This window comes from Montipora foliosa, chromosome 2 (assembly GCF_036669935.1).
Source record: "Montipora foliosa isolate CH-2021 chromosome 2, ASM3666993v2, whole genome shotgun sequence".
Classification (NCBI taxonomy): Eukaryota; Metazoa; Cnidaria; class Anthozoa; order Scleractinia; family Acroporidae; genus Montipora; species Montipora foliosa.
In genome coordinates, this window is record NC_090870.1 from 5,391,821 (window position 1) to 5,413,903 (window position 22,083).

At 40.1% G+C, this 22,083-nt stretch overlaps 3 protein-coding genes across 5 annotated transcripts in view; 2 read left to right on the forward strand and 1 right to left on the reverse strand.

Moving 5' to 3' along the window:
* LOC137992186 (fibrillin-2-like) overlaps positions 1 to 7,457 on the forward strand; it is a 79,665-nt gene extending 72,208 nt beyond the window's left edge. For both annotated transcript variants that reach the window (XM_068837339.1, XM_068837338.1), the window contains 4 exons: positions 839 to 955; positions 2,638 to 2,760; positions 5,128 to 5,236; positions 5,597 to 7,457. In XM_068837339.1, the coding sequence (XP_068693440.1) occupies positions 839 to 955; positions 2,638 to 2,760; positions 5,128 to 5,236; positions 5,597 to 6,392 (1,145 nt within the window). In that variant the 3' untranslated portion in view covers positions 6,393 to 7,457. The remainder of the gene's footprint in view (positions 1 to 838; positions 956 to 2,637; positions 2,761 to 5,127; positions 5,237 to 5,596) is intronic.
* Positions 7,458 to 7,584: 127 nt separating this feature from the next.
* LOC137992187 (piggyBac transposable element-derived protein 4-like) lies at positions 7,585 to 11,997 on the forward strand. The gene is made up of 3 exons (XM_068837340.1): positions 7,585 to 7,916; positions 8,847 to 9,094; positions 10,133 to 11,997. The coding sequence occupies exons 1-3, from the start codon at positions 7,768 to 7,770 to the stop codon at positions 11,857 to 11,859; spliced, it is 2,124 nt and encodes a 707-aa protein (XP_068693441.1). The 5' UTR covers positions 7,585 to 7,767; the 3' UTR covers positions 11,860 to 11,997.
* A 190-nt stretch (positions 11,998 to 12,187) lies between these two features.
* The window catches only part of LOC137992188 (protein prenyltransferase alpha subunit repeat-containing protein 1-like), a 12,195-nt gene continuing 2,299 nt past the window's right edge, over positions 12,188 to 22,083 (reverse strand). The window contains exons 2-8 of one of the 2 annotated variants that reach the window (XM_068837341.1): positions 21,096 to 21,283; positions 20,155 to 20,227; positions 18,193 to 18,297; positions 17,911 to 18,085; positions 17,165 to 17,274; positions 15,956 to 16,054; positions 12,188 to 15,137 (exon numbers count right to left, since the gene is read on the reverse strand). In XM_068837341.1, the coding sequence (XP_068693442.1) occupies positions 14,741 to 15,137; positions 15,956 to 16,054; positions 17,165 to 17,274; positions 17,911 to 18,085; positions 18,193 to 18,297; positions 20,155 to 20,227; positions 21,096 to 21,283 (1,147 nt within the window). In that variant the 3' untranslated portion in view covers positions 12,188 to 14,740. The remainder of the gene's footprint in view (positions 15,138 to 15,955; positions 16,055 to 17,164; positions 17,275 to 17,910; positions 18,086 to 18,192; positions 18,298 to 20,154; positions 20,228 to 21,095; positions 21,284 to 22,083) is intronic. The other variant, XM_068837342.1, reaches the window with a different exon arrangement.

Genomic DNA, 22,083 nt, shown 5'->3' on the forward strand with positions numbered 1-22,083 from the left:
ATTAAATGTGAACAATTTCAAACCTTTATAATCAAATGAAGAATGATGACCTTTAACAACAAGCCATTGTGCAGTGTTGACTTGAAATTGTCGAACACAAGAGCTAGAGAGCATAGAAAAAGTCCAGTTGTGTCACTCCTTGGTGACAATTCAGACGAGGTTTCCCAAGGGTCATCGTCACCAATAGTGGTCTCTTACGAACCGAGATATTTCTTGTTTGTCAAGATAGGAAGCTTAAGTTTTCTTTTCTATGCAAACATTGGAGAGATTTGCAATCGTGTTTGCTTTAAACGGCAAACGCGGGAAACGGCTACCTGTCATTTAAGCGTGAAAATTCTCTTTTTCCAAATTTTCCTGCAGTGCTCCTTTCAGAAGTTGCTCAATATCTGTAGCTTTCATGCGAGATATGTGAATATATCAAACGAGTTTTTTTAGATGTCCGTAACCCAGAAACGTCGATGTCTCTCATTTGGCGTTGGCCCATCGGTTTATGGTATTGTCTTAATTTAGAACACAGCTCCCGCTAAATACTGGCCAATCAGATTAGGCTTAATGACAACAAAGTAGCCCCCGCGAAGGATTGCACGTGCTAAGCACGTGCTAAATGCGAAATCGTGCTGGGAACGCAATGCAACCACGTTTTGTTCCCGCAAAAATATAGCCGTAGCCGTTCTAAAAGTAGACAATACCGTAAACTGATGGGTCTCATTCCTTCGCAAATCGAGACTTCTTTCCATTTCTGAAACCACAATTTTCAGTCCGACGTTTCCCGTGTGCCGTCCACGCGGTGCTAAATATCTCTATTGACTTGCCTGTTCGTTCACTTGACTCTTTTAAGGCAATAACCAATGTACCGGAAGCTTGTGTCGATATGGATGCCATGCCATGTTGGGCGGATACCGATGTGGATGTCCCCCGGGATTCACTCAGGATTACTACTACAATCAATGCGTGGGTAAGTGACGGACTTAGTGCGAGCAGCTCAGTGCAGCCGTTTGGGAAGGGTTGATGAAAGGTCAAATTTATCGTCTTAACTTTAGAATACACGGTCACTCCAAAGCACTGCAAAAAAAATGCGGCGACGTGGCCACGCTGCTACTCTGTTACGCGCAAACGCGCAAACCGTGGCTACCTAGGTAAGTTCCACGCAGCCACGAAGCCACGAAGCCAAGCAGTCACAGTTTACGCGTTTGCACGTTAACAGGGTACTCGCTCAGTCACTAACTCACTTTGCCACTTAGTAGCCGCGTAGCCGGGAATGAAAACGCGTTGCTTCGAGTTGGCCGGGTATTCTACAAGGCGATTTGAGCAAAGATGATTAGTTAGATCAAGAGAAAATGAGGGGACAGAGAAGGAGGCTCCCGGTCCAGCCCTTGGGATATGTCATGTCCACGAAAGTTATTTTTAGACGAGCGGAAGTCTTCCGAGACGTCCGCATGCAGGCCAACCTCGGTCCGATTTTTGAAAGAAAATATATATTCATCAGCCTTCCACGTGCGCCATCATTTTCTCTTTTCACTAAGAACCTGAGAGCGAGGCAAGACTGCATGCGGACATCTCAGAAGACAGACTTCCGCTAGAACAAAGACTTCCGCTGGTCTAAAAATAACTTTCGTGGACATAACATATCCCGGCCAACGCCTTGAGCCTCCCTCTCTGTCCCCTCATTTTCTCTTGGTTAGATGTAAGGACCCTGATGGAATTCAATATGATCGTCCGGGTGAGAATTGTCGATAAAGACTGTTCTTTGGCATGCGCTTGTGTGCTTACGCATGACGTCACGGTTTCGTTGTGGCAACACCAGCTCGTCTGCCTAAAGACTCCCTCGGTCAAATCGCATAGGTTGCGTTGTTGTGGGGCTTTGATTTACTCCTGGTCTGACGTTAACGACACAGCATTAGTTGCCCCATCGATAGGCAGCTGTTTTCACATTAACTTTTTTATGATTTGTCAGGCTGTCTAAGGATCTCTATTTGAAATTTCATAGGAAGAGCGATTGATTACACCTTAAAAAGTCAAATTCGCTGTATGATTTAGATCCTTTCTTTTTTTGTAATTTAGACATTGAAGTAAATGGGTTTGCATTCAAAGATACCAGTGAGCACATTTAGGTGCTCTTTTGATACCAATATTCGGGAGACCCTGTAGCTTTCCAGACGCGGCCTGTGATTGGAGAACGAGACAATAGGCGATACAACAGAAACAGTGCACCAAGGCCTGATAATAAAAGAAGGAGTAATAGCAGTCTGGAATAGCTACAGGATTAACGAAAATTCCAAGCGTGAGTGCCTTGGCGTCTTGCATCGTCGAATGTAGAACCTTTCATAAGCTGGCAGTTATTTTCTTTCGGTTTGGAGATTGCAAGTGAGTGGAACGATTGTTCCTTAGTAGAGCTGCTACTAACAATCGTGTTTTTCTTCTTCTCTTTTGTTCATCTGTTCCCGTAGTTCAGGACGGCTGATATATGATATTTTTTGATAGTGTTGCAACCGACAATTGCTGTGTCCTCAGCAATAGACAAACTATTAACACGATGCGTAAAGTTAGGATGCACGTTATGACTTCATCTTTTTTTGAATAAGTAAAGAAACGAAAGTAAGGTGGCTTGATATCATTTATCCCTTGCTTTCCTTGCAGATATAAACGAATGCAGCAACAGGTTCTTGTGCGGTCACGCCTTGTGTAGAAACACTCTTGGCGGTTACTATTGTGCCTGTCATCAGGGATATGTGCTGCGTCAAGATGGAAGATCATGCCAAGGTAAACAGATCTCACTGAAGGGAACGGAGCTGGCTTCGTGAAAGCGTAATGTGAACGCTCCCATCATTATTGGGTCGTGGAGCCTATTTCCCTAAACAATACTTAGACTCTTTGATCGCTTATCACACACGGGGCAAAATTACTGAATTCTGATTGGCTGAGACGTAGGGTATTTTTTTTCTTTATCAATAAAGGGCAAAATTACTGAGCGCTGATTGGCTGAGACAGAGGGCATTTTTTCTTAATCGAGGGCATTTTTGGTAATCAAGAGAGGGCTTGATTACCTGTCTATGATTGGTTAATCCGTTGCATAGCAACGTATAAATTTTGCCCTTTATTGATAAACAAGTAATCGCATGAGTCCTCGTACTATTAAGGATTAATTGCACTTGTGTTTTGGAAATTTTCCAAATTGCCCTCGTCGCCTCACGACTCGGGCAATTTTGGAAAATTTCCAAAACACTCGTGCAATTAATCTTTAATAGTACTCGGCCTCATGTGATTATCTATACTAATCACGAGGGCACTTTCAGTAATCAAGAGGGCATGATTACTTGATTCTGATTGCTTATCCAGAGCAAGCGCAAACGAGGTTACAAGCAGATTCTTCTTCCAGATTCTGACTCTGATCAAACTTCCTCTTTTCCACATGTAAAATACAGTGTAATTAAATTAAGCTATATTTCTGTTGACAGCATCGATTTATCGAATTGAAATTTAACCGAATGAAAACATGCTAAGTTATCGTCATTTGTCGCGGCATTGAATGGGCTTTCCTCGATAATTTTGCCTTTTAGGTGATCAACATGTAATCGCAATGTGCCCTCGTGAAATTAAGGATCAGTTTCACTTGTATTTTCAAAGTTTTACAAATTTCCCTCTTCGCTTCGCGACACGGGCAATTTTGTGAAAACTTTGATAATACGCGAGAAATTAATCCTTAATTGACCTCGGGCCCAAGCTATTATATATACTAAGCGTAGGCCAACCATGTTGCGTGCTCTTGAAGAGAATCTTATTCGGAAGACTGCACTGCTTTTAAATGAAATGTTTTTTTATTTATAGAGGAGAAAACCACGCGTGGCATTAGGGGTGACTAGAGCATTTTTACAGGTCCATATAAGGATAGAGTGTTCGCGTTTACTGTTTCAAGAATGGTGGTAGTTACTCGGTGGTTATCAAAAAGCCTCCCACTCATAGCCAGCCCTGGTGCGACTGCTCGTCGGTCGCACAACGCTCAGAAGAGTGTTTCCGTCACAACCCAACTAGACAATGTTTTGTCTCTTCATAGCCTCCCACGCAGACAATCTTAGAGCTTCGTCACGCGTTCCTCCTCACGAACGTCTGCTCAAACGAAACACCAGGGAGCTTAAGCAACGACAACGGCGACGGCAACGAGAACGTCATCTCAAAATATAAATTCGCGTTATTGTAATCGCTTCGTTACTATCTCAACTTTTTTAATATGACGGGGGTGTGGTAGTTCCTCAAAAATGACGTTGGTAGGAACGGCGCTCAATTAAGGGCAGAAAATGAAAATTTATCCTCAAGTAATGACGTTGTCCATAAAACCTCAAATTTGGCTATTTCACGTTGTAGTTTTGCTCACGACGGCAAAGAAATGGACAAAAGTGAAAAACGCACGTGCAGGGCGTGCAAAGCTATTGTTTTTGCCTACTAAATATGCAAATTTGTGACGTTCTCGTTGCCCTTGCCGTTGTCGTTGCTTAAGCTCCCTACCACTTCCGTTCAACGGCTGTTTGCCCACCATTTAAAGAAAGCCGTTAGCATTGACTAATTGTGTTGTGCGTAGCCAATGACATGCTGCAACAGAATGCCATGCAAAACACGAGTTTACCCCCAACCGGAAAACGGCCTTTGATTGGTCCGTAATCCACGAACGGAAGTGCTTTTTCGTTTCAGCAGACGTTAGTGGGCGAGGAACGCGTGACAAAGCCCTCAAAACGTCTGCATGGGAGGCTAAGATCTTCACGGATTCTCCTTTTGTGAAGAGTAGAGCAGGGTAGAGGTCATTTGTTTACACACGTTAGTATTCAAAGCTATCAGCTTCTGGGGCCACGCGTTTTGAGGAAACCAACTAGAAGAACGCAACCAATTGGCTGTTTGCAAAGCGCGGAGGAGTGGAGTTCAGGGACCATGTTGGACCATGGGAATCATGTCCAGTTTGTGTTCAGCTGGGGCATGCGCATGCAAATCTAGTTCCCAGGTCCACGCTGCCTCCGATTGCGGCATGACGAGCTCTAAGAAAAGGACTGAATTCGCGTCCAACCAAAAATCTCCATTCGCTTCTTCGGAGACTACTTTTGTAAAAACGTCCTTGTTTTTCTCGTTTTGTTTTGATTTTAGATATGAACGAGTGTACCCTGGGTGTGAGTCCATGCAGCTTTGGGTGCGATAACAAACAGGGCGGATTCAGCTGTCGGTGTCCACATAATTATCATCCCATAGGGGGAGGGTAAGTGAGTCATACAAACTTTGATGGAAAAGCATAGTTGTGAAAATATCCTAACAATCATCTCCGTGAAGGAAATTTAACTATATAATCTGTGCAGCGTCGTTTTATTTGGAGCGATCCAGGGTATCGTTGTATTCAGTTGGGGCAAAAAATTAGCATCCGTGTTGCACAAGGAATGTCTAAAATGCTACCAAAAGGGTGGTGTGTATATCTGCGAAATCCAAGCTGTTACGAGCACGTAATCCCCGTTCAATATGCCTCTTGTCTATCCACACTTCATATATCACCATCCAAACTTATGTTTACCAAGAAATCTCTCTCGCAGGTTCGTCTAAGGTTATCCCTTTTTCTTCTTTCCAGGCACTGTTTGTCGCCGTACGGGGAGGCCTGTTACGAGTGTGCGCTGTCCAAAGGAGGCGACAAAGGCGTACCACTTGTAGAGGGAAACGCAACGGAAGCTCATCAACTCCAGTCCTCAGCGCCATACCGTGCTGTGCCTGCGAGTAGTAATGGCTATGGACAGCAGCTTCCCTATGGTGGTAACCAAGGTTACAGTCCACCGTTTCAACGGCAGGGACAGGGACATTCTCCACAACATAACCAACAAATCTACCCACAGCAAAACTGGCAGGCTGCAGGGACTAACCAAGGATCCCCATCACAGTCCCACCAAAGGTTTCCTGCACAGCAGAACCAAGGATTTCCATTTTCATACACATCTTCTGGAAACAAACGAAAACGACGCTCGACTAGACGTCGTAAGGAGAAATTCATTATTCAAGTTCCGGTCAATATTACCACCGCTCAGCCAATCTTAAGGCTTGTGCCAGTGCTCTCGGAGTTAAATGGCACATTTCATTACGTCATTGTCCACGGTAATGCAAGTTTATTTAAAGTTGAAGAGCGCAATGGAGTATCGTTTCTTCACGTTAAGACTTCGCTTTATCGAAAGGGCGCATTTCGTCTTTGGATTAAAGGCGTCTTACACGGGCCCGATTTGAAGAGAGCAGAGATTAACAATAAAGGACGAAAAACAACAACATCAGAAAAGTTCAAGGCGGCGATGGACGCAAAGGAAATTGGAACAAAAAAACATCTTGTTGGATATGAAGAAGCCAAGAAATTTTCACTTAATCTTGTCATAACAGCAGTTTAATTTGTACTTCTTCTGTGCATTATGATAACCCTGTTAGCTTTTTCTGTCGTCCAATTCGCCGGTTTCGTATTCTGGCGGTTGGAATGGAACAAGCACGAAACTGAGGCTTTTCCCGGAGGGAACAATTTTCCCCCTCCGCTAGCCTCTCTTTCATGCTTATTCTAGTACTAAAACTGCTCTGGTTAATGAGGGACAAACAAGGGAAATCGTCGTCTGTGGTCATCCATATAGGTTATTTTTTTGTTTAATTAGGTAGTCCGCTACCGAAGGCGAGAAAAGCAATGTCCCATAGCAGACACATCACTTTTTTGAAAAAGCTTTGAGGACAAATGTTAAAATTCCTTTGTTTTGAGATCTCTCGGTCTCAGAATTTGAACGCATAGACCACAAGGCCCGGTTGTTCAAAAGCCGTTTAGCGCTAATCCCAGATTAAAATTAACCGAGGAGTTAATTTCTCTACTCCTAAATGCTGTTTAACGCAGATATTCGGCAAAACTTTACATTAGAAGAAGTCAATCTTGAAAAACAAAAATAAGCAAAAGAAACTTTCACCAAAAAGTTGAAAACATGAAACGAAAATTTACGCTAATCCTGGATTAAGTTAATCGTCTTTCGAACAACCGGGTCCAAGTCGTGAAATATGATCAGTTTAAATACTGTTACATCAAACAGAGGCAAAGATATTTTATTGTTTGAGTTTTACTTGCCGAAAAATTGCCCTTTTTTGTATAACCAACAAAGGAATTATTCAACTTATAAGTAAATTCCAGTCAAACTTTAGCAAACTAAACCTAACGAAAATTACGGTTGAGGTCACACTTAACCTTTCTTTTCCAGAACATTTTAAAGAAGCTTCCGAAGGTGATCGGGTTTTCTTACTTTCCGTGAGTAAACACCGTTAATAAGTTGACGGTTATTGGCCTTAGGATGAAAGCAAAATCTTTTCTACAGCAAGATGACGGTTGTCTGTATCAATGGTTAATAGACATTTTCGTCAACCTTTGCTTACAAGTAGCGTGGCTAACACGGCAATAAACACCGACCACAGTCATTATGTTGAAAGAAAACAGATACTTTCCCGCGCAAGATCGATTTACAGTAAAGACTGTCTTCTACGCCCCCCTCCCCCTTCTCATTATCCCTAAAATTCTAACCCTCTTTCTCGTCTCTCCTTTAAATGTCATTTCCGGTCCCCTGCGTGACACCGTGTCTGGGGAAATTCAAGAAAATAACAAAAAGGTTGCGTTACTTCCGTTTCTATCCAAATTTGGAGTAATGTAAATAGTAAAACCGCGGTTGCAATTCGCTCGTGTCACGCACTCGTCTTCACCTGAACCGTCTCAGAATCAGCTACTGCGAACTCGGTGTGATCACAATGGCTTCCTCTAGGAAGAGAGCACGTGCAAACCTTATCTCAGGTGAAGTAGCCCTAGGAACGATTTTTAACTCCGAAACATCTGCCGAAGGAATGGATAACGGTGAGGAAAGTGATCTTGACCAGCAAAATGATTGCGAGAAATTAAGGTGAGCCTTACTGGCAAATGCAAACCTTGGTTTTGAAATGCCAAGTTTTACTTCCAGGCTGTCATTTTTGCGTTTGATCTCTCGCTTAGGTTGTTAAATGCAATCGAAAATTCATAAATATCAATTAAAAATTCCGCAATTTTGGTGGAAAGCATCTTTTTATATGAGCCATTTGCCCAAGCGAAAACGGACGTGTTTATGTGATCAAGTACGTTGACCAATCTTTATTGACTCCCACTTAAAATTATTACAAGAAAAAATATTATATACAGCAAAAAATTTACAATAGGATAATGCGCCGATCGACTCGATACTTCAACATCCCCCCCCCCCTTCCTTCCCGGGCAAAGCCCGGGCATTTGAACTTTTGAAGATTGGATCGCTCAAATTCCCGCCCCCTCGGGGCAAAATGGTGTTCAAATGCCCTTCCCCATCATCGGATTTTCTGTCGTACCCTACTGAAGAACAATCATCAGCAGCTCCAGTCGTCTTTAATAAAGATCACCTTTTGAAGACCTTTTTTGTAAGCCAGTTGCTCACAAATGCTATATCTCTTCCTTTAAACTCTTCCATCTCGTCCAAACACGTGTTTTGTAGCTGTTAGCGACTTCGGTGCCCGAAGAAAAAATTATTTAAAACCTGACAATACCTGTTCAATTTTTCCCACCCAACGCAGGCACAGGGCAAATTCCCCACTCCCCGGGCACAGAAGATGGTCAAATGCCTGGGGTTTTCCTGGAGGGGGGTTTGTTGAAGTTTCGATTTGATCGGCGCATAACAAGGAATAGTAATAAATTATTTGGAGCCTAGGGCTAAAGGAACCGTCGTTGCTGTAGAGAAATGTAATTTTGACTGTGGTAAAACGATGCGAAAGTTATGGCGATATAGCTAATTCGAACAATGAAATGGTCAGCCTTAACTTTTTTCCAGCGGAGAATATGAGTATGGAGAGGACGAGGTGTCAGAAGAGGCTTACACCTCGAGTGATAAGCAAGACGAGTATGGAGAGGACGAGTATGGAGGGGATGAGGTGTCAGAAGAGGCTTACACCTCGAGTGATAAGGAAGATGAGTATGGAGAGGACGAGTATGGAGAGGATGAATATGGAGAGGACGAGTATGGAGAGGACGAGGTGTCAGAAGAGGCTTACACCTTGAGTGATAATCCTGTTGCTTCTGGTGAATTAAATGAGTTCAGCTGGTGAAGATTTTGCATAGCTAGAATAATTTCCGAATGCTTATAGGGAAGATATTTGTTTACAAACTTTGACGTCAAATTTCTTTTGATATTCAAATTTGCCAACCACCAAACAAAAGAAACCCTTTGTTTCGGCATCCAATAAGGCTGTGGTTGGCACATTAATATCAATAGGTGAAGTCATCGATATCTTCGCTCTATGAAAGTCTAACTTTTATTTGTATAGGATATGACCACATTATTTGTGTTTGGTACATTCATTCATTCATTCATTCATTCTAGGATAATTTTATTTTTGTGTGCAGTAGTTGCTGCTGCCTGCTTGCCTAGCCAGTTTGGACCCCCCTGGATTTTGACGCCCCGATACAAATCATGCTGGTGGATTTGGGCTCCCTAGACGCCATATTGATTTTCACATCGATTTTGACCTTCACCTTGTCAAAAATATGATGCATGCGTTGCCTAAACTGGTTTGACTGGGGTGACTAGCCCAGAAACCAGGGCTGCGGCGACTTAAAACTTGACATGATGTCCGTAGAGCCTCTCTTGCTTGCCCTTTGGTGAGTTTTAGAGAGGCTCTCTGCTCACAGGGTGTTGACTACAAGGCTTCAGAAGAATTTTCCTTATTTTTATGACCAAACATTCTCATATTCATTTTCAATAAGGAGAAAAAGCAAAGTTCTAAGACTTGAGTTTCAGTAAGAATTTTTTACAACTAAAAACAAATGCAAAGGAATTTTATTACCTTAATCAAAAGAATGCTTATTTTCAAGGGGGTTCAAATCTGTGGAAGGGGGTCGATATTCGCTAGCACATCTGGACTGAGGGGTCCAAATCCGCTAACAGATCTGGACCACTGGAAGGGGCGGGGGGCCCAAATTCGTTGTGACACCTGCTCAGCCCTCAATGCAGATTCTGCTGCTCTGCACCTTAGTCCAGAAGGAAAACGTATGTTGTGACTTATTCTTTGAGATCTATGTCTTCATGGACAAACCTTTATATTGGTCATGTTCTTTTAGGTGCACATGTCCCTGGTCATATTCATAGCACTGCTGCTAGTCCTAATGTTAGTCGTCCTCGAAGTCATGGAGTTTCATCAAGTTGTAGGGGTGACAGATCTCGCACAGATCCCAAAGTGGTCCCCTTCAAGTCTTACGATGATTTAGATGTGGGTAATCCTATCTCTCCTTTTACCCCTTTGCGACCAGTCGGAGTTCACTTTGGACATCTACTCAAGGGAACCATGACCAAGGCGGTGGAGTTTTTTCATCTTTTTTTTACGATGGACATGATAAATAATATAGCCTCCCACACAAATAGTTACGCCTTTGAACATATTTTCTCAGGGTCAGATCAAAGCTGTACAAAGCCGGATGATATCTGGCAGAAAACCACAGCTGACGAGATCAAACGGCTCATTGCTCTCCTCATCTATATGGGCCTTGTTAAGGTTCATGGTGATGTAGACAAATACTGGAGCACTAAAAGCCTGTACAATGGTCTCTGGGCAAAAGGAATCCTGTCTAGGAAGAGATTCAAAGGCCTCATGGCCTTGTTGCATATAATAGACCCTGCCACTGAAAACAACGCTGATAAATTAGGCGAAGTTCAATCGTTCATTCAAAATTTTAAATCTCAATGTCTAAGCCTATATCAACCTAGGCAACAGTTAGCTGTAGATGAGCGCATGATTCAATCTATACTCAGGTCTGATATACATCGGTTTATAAAGAACAAACCCAACAAGTTCGGAATTAAAGTCTGGGTCCTGGTGGATAGATCAAATGGCTACACTTTAGACTTTGATGTCTACCTAGGTAAAACTGCAGGGCAAACTGCCAGTGAAAAGGGGTTGGGTTATGATGTAGTTTGGAAACTTGCACGGCAATTTTTTGATCAGGGTTACCATTTGTTTGTGGCTAAATTTTATACGTCATTTGCCTTATTTAAAGATTTGTTCGCTCAGAGAGTCTTTGCCACTGGTACCGTCACAGAGACCAGGCAAGATTTTCCAGCTAGTCTAAAGAAGAGTAAGGAATGGGCCAAGGGGAGGAAAAGAGGAAGCATGCGTTGGGAGAGGGACCCCCCTTGTTTAGCTCTACAATGGATTGACAATAAGGTAGTATCAGTCCTAACAACCATAGATAACGCCAATGAATACAGTCAGGTAAATCGAAAAACCAAGAATGCAGGTGTGTGGGGAACCAAGGTTATTCAACAACCTAAGGTTATATCCAGTTGCAATAAATATGTGAACATTGTTGACCATTCAGATCAGATTTTAGCCACACATAATGTATTGAATAAAAGTATGAAGTGGTGGAAAACTCTCTTTTTCCACCTTATAGATATTGCAGTGCTAAATGCATTTATTCTCTTCAAAGAAAATCAGAAGAAGTCTCCCAATAAAGAAGCCCTCCGCAGGCCTGCATGTTATTCCGTAGGTGATTTCCGGGAAGAGATTGTTAGACAGCTGTGCGGTTTTCCGGAATATGATGTTCCACCAGCAAGTGCCTCCATGGAATCAGCCCTCCCCCCTCCCCCTCCCCCTTTGGGTGAGTTTGAGACTGTCCACATCCCAGTTTTCACTGAGGTAAAGAAACGCTGTGTGGTGTGTTACCAAAGGGAAAAGAAAGATTCTGAAGTTTATTCTTTTTGCAACGCTCCGCAGTGTAAAGGGAAGTACATGCATGTCACAAGCAAGGATTGTTTCAAAATATTTCATAGCAAGGAGTATCATAGTTAAATTTAATTAAGGTGTAGAATAATAAAATTATTGTTTCTTGTAGATGCTAAATTTGAGCACAGCTGTACTACAAAAACCACCGATCTGTGGAATGGGCCCAAATTATTTGAGTGACTGTCCCGCCCACTTCATTTAAACATTTTGATGAAATTCCTTTCCCACGGTGTGAGCAGTTGCCAGCTTTCACCGTCAAAGTTTACTGAAATAACCACGACAATGGAAGGATACATTTTCAAAATCATGAGTCCCAGGGGGAACAAGATAAATTTGTTCTTGTCCAGTAGAGAGGTTGGAAGAAAGGTTCCCTGGTCTGAAAAGTAGCATCGAACACAACACCACTCAAGAATTTGAACTATTTACAAGCAAAATTGAGCGGGGCAGTGACTCAGTAATTCTGGTCCACTACACAGATTGGTGATTTTTGTAGTACCTTAAGCAGTGTTTCAGAAAAGAGTGGGTCTCGGGTCAAAAACCCTACAAGGTGAGCTCCATGACCCAACAAAATAATGGAAAATTTATAACGGTTTGATGCGAACTGTGGAAATTTGACCTGCTGGAATCCCTTGTTGACACCCTGCCCTACAAACTTATCCGGAAGCCTGCTTCAAATGTTGTTACTTTTATATTAATAATATACATGAAAGAAGTTCTCCACTCTGATTTGCTGAGAAATGCAGTTTTCAGGTAACAGTGTAGAAAAGAGGTATTAAATTACATGGTAAAAAGATGCACCAAACCAGTCATTCTAATAAAGTATTATTGGTCAATGAACAAAGAAAGCCACAGATAGCCACTCAAATGCTAGCCCTGGATGGCACTCTTTTTGCGTGATCATGTGATGCTTGTGTGTTGCTTTTGCTTAACCATTTCGGATTTTTCCGTGTATATTATTAATAAGTAATCACATGATTTTTCTTGTGCAATTTGCAATAAATAAGCACTCATACTGCACTCGATCGTCTTTGAAAAATTTACTTGTTCTCATTTATTTGAAGTTGCACTTGAAATCATATGATTACCGATACAAAATATTGTAAAATAAAATTCAAAAACTGAAAACAAAATAATGTAAAACGTTAAAGGGAACATGTGTTTAAGTGGATGTAGAGGTTCTTAATATATATATGGGTATATACAGGCGAATCTTTACTGATGTGATTCTTTACATTAACTTTCTCATTAACATACGAGTTTGCTGACAAATTCACAAATTGACTTCTAAAGGTATAAAAAGAATGTGTTAAACTCCATCAAATTTCCAATTTTAAGCCTTTTAGCTCTGATAACAAACGAGTTGTTAGCCATTTGCCAATTCTTGGATGGACAAAAGCGCTTATGAGCCCATTACATTCTTTGTAAAATTTCGAATTTCTAGTGTCATTACACAGAAGTTATCTGGTAAAGTGCCCTCAGAGTCTCAGGGGTAGCTCATTATGCAATGCACCTTCAAAATTCAGTGCTGATTTTTTGGTTTGATTAGATTAGATTTGATTAGAAAACAATGGGATTATGCTGAGGCAAGAAAACGTAAACAAAGATTCCCCTATAAATTTATATGTACGTATTTAATATTATTACACCATATATACTTTGTAGCATTTAGTAGCTATTTGTAGTTAGCTGCTTTGAGTTAATCGTAGCATTGTCGGAGGAGGGGGGGGGGGGGGGGTCTGCCCATGAACAGTAGGGGTAGTAGAAGATTTATTTTTGCACTTTTATACAATACATACTTAATTGACCACTCCCCATAGGGGCTTTTCAGGGCCAATGAAACACAATTAACAACAGAACAGAACAACAACTGTTAAGAATCCCAACTGGCCGGAGGCAAACCAGTTGGCTATTTATAAGTGCGGCCGAGAACTTGAACCAGGGACTACCAGGAACAAATTCAACGAATGCTCAGAATGAGTCTTGAACCTGGGAACTCCAGATCTCAAGGCAAGCATCCTAACCACTGGGCCGCAGTGCCTCTTGAACTTTAATCCTCACTTAGCACTAAGTTCTTCCAACAAAAAAAAATTTCCTTTGATTTTTATTCCTTTACTCTGGTACATTTTTAAAAAAGTTCCTTCATTTTGATTTCAGATTATTACCTTTGCAGCCAACTTTTCAGGAAATTTTGGTTATATGAATGGCATCAATAATAATTATTATTTATTTCTTAAAATTTCTTTTTGTAAAATAACATCACTCTGAAGAAACGTCCCTTTTTTTCCTTAAATAGATTTTCGCTTATATTTCTCAGACTAGGGCTGTGTCTTTATTATGAGATGTAGGGTGCGTTCGACTGACCCTATACAAAATACCCTTTCAGCAAGTGTTTGACAATTTTAACACGAATCTCTCCACAAAAAACAAAGGATTTCTAACTTCTATTCTGGAATATGGTTGATTGACCGCACCCTAACTTTTCTTAGAAGCCCAGAATATTATTGTAAGCCATATTCCTGATATTAAAGAAAAAGTTAACTTTGACATGGTCAATTTTTCATTTTTAGGGAGGGTCAGAAATAAGTTAAAATAATTAATTGCAATTGATAAAATTGTGCCACTACTGTACATGATAAGCTATATGTCTAAATTTTGAACAAACTTATAGGGTATTAGCAATACTCTACGACGGCTTCAAAAATTTAAAGTCCATTTCCAAGATTTCTTTTATGATATTCTCATATTGAACCTATATTTTTATAAAAACTACACCAGATGTTTGATTCTGAGGACTCAATAATGAGTCCATATCATTGATAAAACACTTAATATTAACTGAGTCTGGTTGGGCCGGACAACCCCTGGCCCTCTATCGCAGTCAATAAGTACATGTTATTTCCCTTGATCGGGAACTGCATCCTATTCTGTCATGACCAGTCAATTCATGTTAGCTTGCTGTAGTTGTTTTCCAATCATCCAGTATGATCCTGGTACATTTCAAGGAATTAGAAGCATTCCTCAACATAATCCGCCTCTTGTAATTTAATGCACATCTCCTCTGTACCTCCCCCACGGGACCCTCACACTTGGCAAGGACACTATCACAAAACCTTATCTCAGACGGGGTAGATAGGGGTGATGTGTTACTTGCAAAAGTTTCTGATCCATGGTCTCTAAGTCTTGAACCCAAGTCAAATTCTGTTAGCGAGGGGATGATTGATGATGAACATCTCCCTAACTTCCCGTCAAAATCAGAATCTTTGCTTGTTGAACTTGCGATTTCGTGGAGAGTATCAAAAGTAACATCTGCAAACCACTGATTCCAGACATGATAAATAAAATTCCTAAAACAAAAAACAAGAATGCTGCAGTATTTGAACACTAAAAAGTGAAACTACTCTCTGCAAGTATTGTTGCGAATTTGTTGTCCATGGAACTTCATAGCTTGGAGGACCATGTAGAAATGGCAGTTTTCACAAATTCTTCAATTACAAAACTTGCCTTGGCACTTCCCTGCTTAGGCAAGATATCAGCTGAGGAAAATTGACAGGATTTGCATTGACAGGACACAATACAATACATTGTATTACTTAATTGACCGCTCCCCCTGGGCGCTTTTCAGGGCCAACGAAACACAATCAACGAAACTAATTAACCCTTTCAGCCCCGTGGGGTTCCCCATTGACGAGTAAAATCGTCTGGCGTTAGACAGAGTAAAATCTATAAGTGGCACTATTGGGAGTTAAAGGGTTAAAAGAACAACAAACAAATCCCAACTGACTGAAGGCAAACCATTTACAAGTGCAGCCAAAGTTGAACCAGGGACTACTAGCAAGTGGTGGGAACAAGTCTTGAACCTGTCATCTTCGTATCTCAAGGCAAGCGTCCTAACTACTGGGACACACTGCTTCCTCCTGGATACTAGTTTTGACAAATGTATGTTCTTAGACGTTTGGAGGGTAATATCGTGGAGTTACTTCCCAAAACTTGGTGTATGTTTCTTGTTCAATGACTCATAGAATTGAATGGTACAATTTAATAGCAAAGAGTTGGTTGGGGGACCAGCAAGAGTCTGCTTACTCACATAAGGTTTGGAGTGTACGAAAAATATACTTAACCATAGCGGCAAAGATTAATAATTCCTGGCATTCCTAAACCTTACCGATGGTACCAAACAACTTCGTGTCCAGGAAAGGTCCAAATGAGATCTGTGACGAATTCCAGCTCAGAAAGGAGCAGATGGAGCATTTCTGTCTTTGAACTAAAACAAGAATCATGCAAACTAAATATCTTGCTTCATCATTATGATATGAAATGCTTATTGATCAGCGTTCAATTCATACACCATCTGCACGCTGGCTACAGCTGTCCTGTTAGCTCAGAAGCTTTTGCAGAGCGTCAACAAGAACAAGAATGGCAGAAAACAATTGAATGAGAAAAAAGCAAATGTTTCTGCACGCTCTGCTATTCCTATAACAATCTGATACATTTCCTTACGCCATGCATCATCAAGTTCAAATAACAAGATTTGTGATTATGTGGAAGACGTAAGCAACGTACAATAAAATTAATTTACAATTTCTTCTCCAAACAGCAAATTAGTCCAGACCAGACTTTCTGGCTCACAATTTACACCTCGCAAAGTCATATGTTAAAATGATGCTCTTGTGGCCAACATTGTCATCCTTACATCTCTAGGGACTTAAAAGGGAACTTAAGCAAAGACAATGACAATGGCAACGACAAAAAGGACGTCACAAATTTGCATATTTAGTGGGAAAAAAAAATTGCTTTCCATGCCCGTCACATGTGTTTTCACATTTCTTTGCCATCGTCTGCAAAACAACAATGTAAAATACCCAAATTTGAGATTTTACGCAGGAGGTCAGCACTTAAAGATAACTTTTTATTTTCTCCCCTAAATTAATTAAGCGCCATTACGACCAGTGTCATTCTTGTCAAGAAAGAGGTCAGAAATAGTCACAAGATGATTACAATTATGCGAATTTATTTCTGAGATGACGTTCTAGTTGCCGTTGCCATCGTCATTGCGTAAGTTCTCTAAAAAAAAGGGCAAAAACAACGGCACAAAACAAAAATACAGTTGGTTAAAAGAGGAATGAGGATGAGGATGTCACATTTCTATCTCTTTTTCATCTAGTAAATAATAAATTGACTGCAACTTGTACATCCCAAGGGCTTGGGATACATAATAATATTTCTCTCTTTACAATACAACCCTAAATTTTTATCTTGTTAAACAGTAAACTTTATTGAATTGTGCCAGTTCAACAGTAAAGCAAAAGGTAAAATTCCCCCCCCAGGCATTGCGTCTGCTTAACCAAAGTTCTTAAATATTTTTTGTACTCACCAAACACTCTTGAGGTGCTTCAGAACACATTGTCTATAATGAAACGCACAATTGTCTGATACATGTTTCTCTGCCCAAACCCTCATGGCGTGAAGTTCACATAACAGCTTCTTTAAAGAAGGAAAGAAATTACAAAAGTAACAAATCAGACAATGATTCAATGTTTGTGTGCATTTAGAACAGTCCAAAACAGTTCTCTGAGTTTTTATCATGATGTCAAACAAACAGACAGCTTGCTTTCCCATGAACAAATGGAGATTTGACAAAAGCGACCCCACTGTTCTGTTGCTAAGTCAAAGGTCATAGTTTCGTTTGCATTGCAAATTAAAGACAGATCTCATTGCCAAGGCTCAATTATTATAATAATGTGGGGTGTCTGCTTAAGAAAGAGAATAAACAAAACAAAAATCCAATTTTAATTTTCAAAAGTGTCCACTTCCGTTTACAAGAGAGTGTACGCTTACATGTAAGGGATGGCAGGAAGGCAAACTGGTGAATTGCAAAAAGTGTCTGAAGTAGAGCTTTCCCTTACAGAAAGAGAATAAACAAAACAAAAATCCAATTTTAATTTTCAAAAGTGTCCACTTCCGTTTACGAGAGAGTGTCCGCTTACATGTAAGGGATGACAGAAAGGTAAAATGGGGAATTGCAAAAAGTGTCTGAAGTATCTAGAGCTTTCCCTTACAGTGATAATATTATTGCTGGATTTTCAATCCACTGTAAGCATTAGGCCTTGCATATTATACCTTTCTCTGATCATGCATAAATCTTGACACAAGCCAAGCTCTGTGGCTCCAAGCAGTGTAGTTATCAGCATAGCACTCAGCAGCTCGCAGGGAAATGACAAGTTCATTTTTCAAGTAACTTCGAATGAATTCTCCTGAGCCTTCACGCTTCTCAAGTTGAGTTACTATCCACTTCCTAACAATCAAGCAAGACCACACTGAATTGGAACATTGAAACATGAGTGTTTAAAACATTAATCCTCCTAGAGACAGGAGGAAAAATTAGTTCACACAAACACACACCTGTGAGCAAAGGTCTCAGCACTTCTTGGATGCTTGGAAAGAACAAGCCCTGAAAGTTTCCAGTCATCTTTTAAACTTAGAACTCCAGAGGTAATCATTTCCTTCCTGTTTAGAACAAAATGAAAAATTTGACAGTAAGACCATGTTATCACGTGACTCAAAGGATGATTCAAAGGATGAATTCCTCTCTAACCCTCACGTTATCAAAACGTCAGTCAATATTACCAATGACAGTCCTTTCAGGACTATTCTCATCCGGACAAATCTTACTTCATCAAAGTTTGACATGTTATGACAGTTGACAGGTGCATTGGAAAATAAGGGTTGGGTGCCTGTAATATAATATGATTATATCCATGCCTCAATTGTTCAAACGCTGGATACCTTTATCACTATCAGACAGTTTCAATCTCTGCAAAGGTATTTGTATTAGTGCATGATGTTACGGTAACCATGAATATGCACTCTCTAAGGACATCTAAGTAAAGGCACGTGCAAAAAGTTTCCCCATCATTTAACATGAAGGAATAATAATTATTATTATATTTCATACGCTAGATGGTGACTAATCCATCGGATAAAGTTATCTGGCCTTTGAACAACTGGGGCCACTAAGAAACCACGACACTCAGTCTGATAAAATCAGCATAAAGAAGGCCACATGGGGGGGCAAACGGGAATGAACTGCGCCAGCAGGCAGTGCCTGCCGCATTGTGTTACTATTATATGCGCACGCCGGTTTTTCTCGCCTCGTGTGATCATCGCATCCATCTTGTTGTGAGAGCGATTTCATGTTATTAAAGCTGTTAGAGTTCATTCGTTGTGACGTTCCTGTCTTTCTAACATTGGCGCTGAGCCTAAACCGCCAATGCTGAAACAAGCTATAAATTCAAATGATGCACAGGGCTGTCACTAAGGGTTGGAAGTGGCTATTATGGGCATGTCCCTTGCCCACTTTATTAGCAGCCAGGATAGAACTAATTAAGAGTCCAGCTTGCCCTTTGGTTCACCCCTTACTCATTTCATATACCAGGAAGTTGGAATCTTGGTGACAACCCTGTTACTTCTGTCCACATTTGTGAGATTCAGTGCTCTCATCACAACACCATCTCTGCTGACACAAGACTCCAAACAATTGAACGAAGGTGTACCAGTTGGTAATTTGAACCAGTGACAACCCCGAAGCATTTCAGCCAATGGTCATTCTGACAGATACAATGTACCTTTTCCTTGAAAAGAGTGACACATATAGATTTGACTTTGTTGAACGTTAAACCCTTGTGCTACATGTTCAGCACCTTCACCAGGCATCCTGCCTCCCTTCAGACAAGATAACAGTAATGTTCGCATATAATTTTGAAGAGATCTATTAATTTTACTGATGACAACTCCACACAATTCAAAAAATCTGAGTGTTTAGCACAGGAGTCCAACTTGATCACCTGACTGGCTGCAATTCTACTGAGGAGCAGGACACTGAGGGAGACTAGCCTGAGATCTACATTTGTACCTTTGCAGTTACCTGAGACGAGCTAATTTGCCTCCCTCTGGTCAAGAATTGGCAATGGTATTGGCCAGTTTTCAGCCGGATCACTTAAAAGTACGCAAACCATCGAACCATATTACGATGTGGAACAATTACTTGAACCAAGTAAGAAGAATGACAATTCATTAAATCAGGATGATGATCTTACTAAGAACTGTGAAGGAGACAGCATGTTACATTCATCTAACTTAAGCCAGTAAATTTAAAATCCCACCAAAACAAACTTGTTAGCAGATGCTTAGGAGTTAAGCTAGATCTCTGCATTCTATGTTCCCTCTTTGTACTTCAAACAATCAAGTTGATCAATTGAGATGCTATGCACAAAATAACCGAAAATGCATTTGGTAACCTATACTAATGCACTGGCACCTAAAATCTTTGGTAACTCTTCATGTATGATAACATAACAATTATACCTTGCATTCCATGCTGTGTAACACTCTGCATTAATTAAAAGAACAGCTCTTGTTAGCTGAACTGATTCTGTGACTAAAATAAAAAGAAACACAATCACTTATCTTCTGCCAGATACAAGCTCTGAAAAGACACAAATATCAACCATAAATCAGGGAATGGAAATAAAAAGAAAATTAAATTTTGTTTAATCTATTTTTGTAAAGCTGTACATGTACTTCCAGTAGGCATGACCAATAACATCAAGATAGTAATTACTGTAAAAAATGGAATTCCTGTTTAGAACTTTCAACTTTCTATAAAATCCTCAACGTTTTCCTGACAAAATAGAACAAATTATCATTTTCATGGGAAAACAAAATTAAAGAGCTATCTACCTTTGATATACAGAGGTTCTGGCAATTTTTCCCCAATAATTTAAATCTACTAAAATATGCCATCAGTGAAGAAAAATGCTATACAGGTAAAAGGCTTTATTTTTCACAAGTTTTCTCAGAAAAAAATTATTATTTAATTACTAATAATTATATTAATTAATTTAATTAAATATTAAAATTCAGAACCCCAGATCAAAGTTCAAATTAACAGGTAACTGGTGTGCATGACAAACTTTTCTGTTTCTTTTTGTTCAGTTAATACTAGTAAATTTAACAAAATAAATAGCCTGCAGTGCAGGCGTCCTGTTGGGCCTGTCAAGTTCGCTTGTTGGGGCGATCGAGTTCGCATTACAATCTTGCGACTGCCATTTTATAGACTGCGCCATGTTAGATGGTGGGCTGCATGAAAAATTCAAGATGGCGGGTGAACTTTTTACGATGTCAGCGCTCGCTCGAAGAAATCTCACCTGCTCTGCAGGCTACAAAATAAAATAAGGATGTGTTTATGCTACTCCTGTTCCATTTGGGCAAGTTGTAGTACTCGTACTCAAAATCAAAACATGTACCTGTTAAATTACAATCTTTCCTTCCTTTTAATCGGCTTCTTATGAGTTTGTTATAAGAAAACAGGAAAAGAGGTTTAATGCACCATGACCTGATACCAAGTTTGTGGTTTTCAACAACAAAAGCATCTTCTTTTTCACTTCCTTGTTCTCCTTCACAGTGCAAACATGGTATAATGTCAACTTCATCACTGACAGTAAAAAAAGAAATAAATTTAAAGTGGGGTCAGTGATTTTCTAGTTGAATCCTGTTATATTATATGTATATTACACCCATGGTTGCAATATTGTGATTTCACTATAAAATAAATATCTAGTCATTGGGGAAGCAGGATGTGTTTATGTGGAGCCAGCTTGCACTCGTGGTCCGCCATATTAAAGAGGTCACTTATGCCCAGAAATGAACACAATTAGATGTGCACCCAATTTTGACATATACCGATAACACAAAGTGTCCCTTTAAGTCTAAGCCTTTGCTACCTATTCATTTTACAACAATAATTTAAGGGTAAAGAAAATTAGCATTATTTTTAACTTGGGGTAAAAATAGCTGTTTATCCTTAATTGGGGGACACTTTGTAATTAATGTTAATTGTCTTTATTAAATTCTCAACCTCGGATAATGCAATTCTTGTGCTCTGATTGGTTCACTCAATCTTGGTTATCAGCTCATACATGTATACCTTATTTTGACCTTTTATGGTAAATGATTGTGCTTTGCATTGCTAAAGTAAAAATGTTTACACCAGATAGCAAATTTTCTCCTGGTACAAAGCAAAAAAAAAAAGTTTTTGTAGAAAGTTTGGATCAATTTTGAAGCTTAGAAGTACACGAAAATGTAAGAAATGTGATGAGTCTGCGTCTGTCTGACCACTATTTACACAACATTGCATCTTCATCACGTTTTTTCGCTTTCGCTATGATTTTCTCCCTTTTTTCGCTCATGCTTTGTACTTCCAAACTTTTGGAGTTTAAGGAATTTAATAAAACA

Bases quoted from the DNA above. Each gene is read 5' to 3' on its own strand.
- LOC137992187 (XM_068837340.1), top strand. From the start codon at position 7,768: ATGGCTTCCTCTAGGAAGAGAGCACGTGCAAACCTTATCTCAGGTGAA. The intron at 7,917-8,846 runs GTGAGCCTTACT...ACTTTTTTCCAG, and splicing joins AATGATTGCGAGAAATTAAG to CGGAGAATATGAGTATGGAG. The intron at 9,095-10,132 runs GTGAATTAAATG...ATGTTCTTTTAG, and splicing joins TGATAATCCTGTTGCTTCTG to GTGCACATGTCCCTGGTCAT.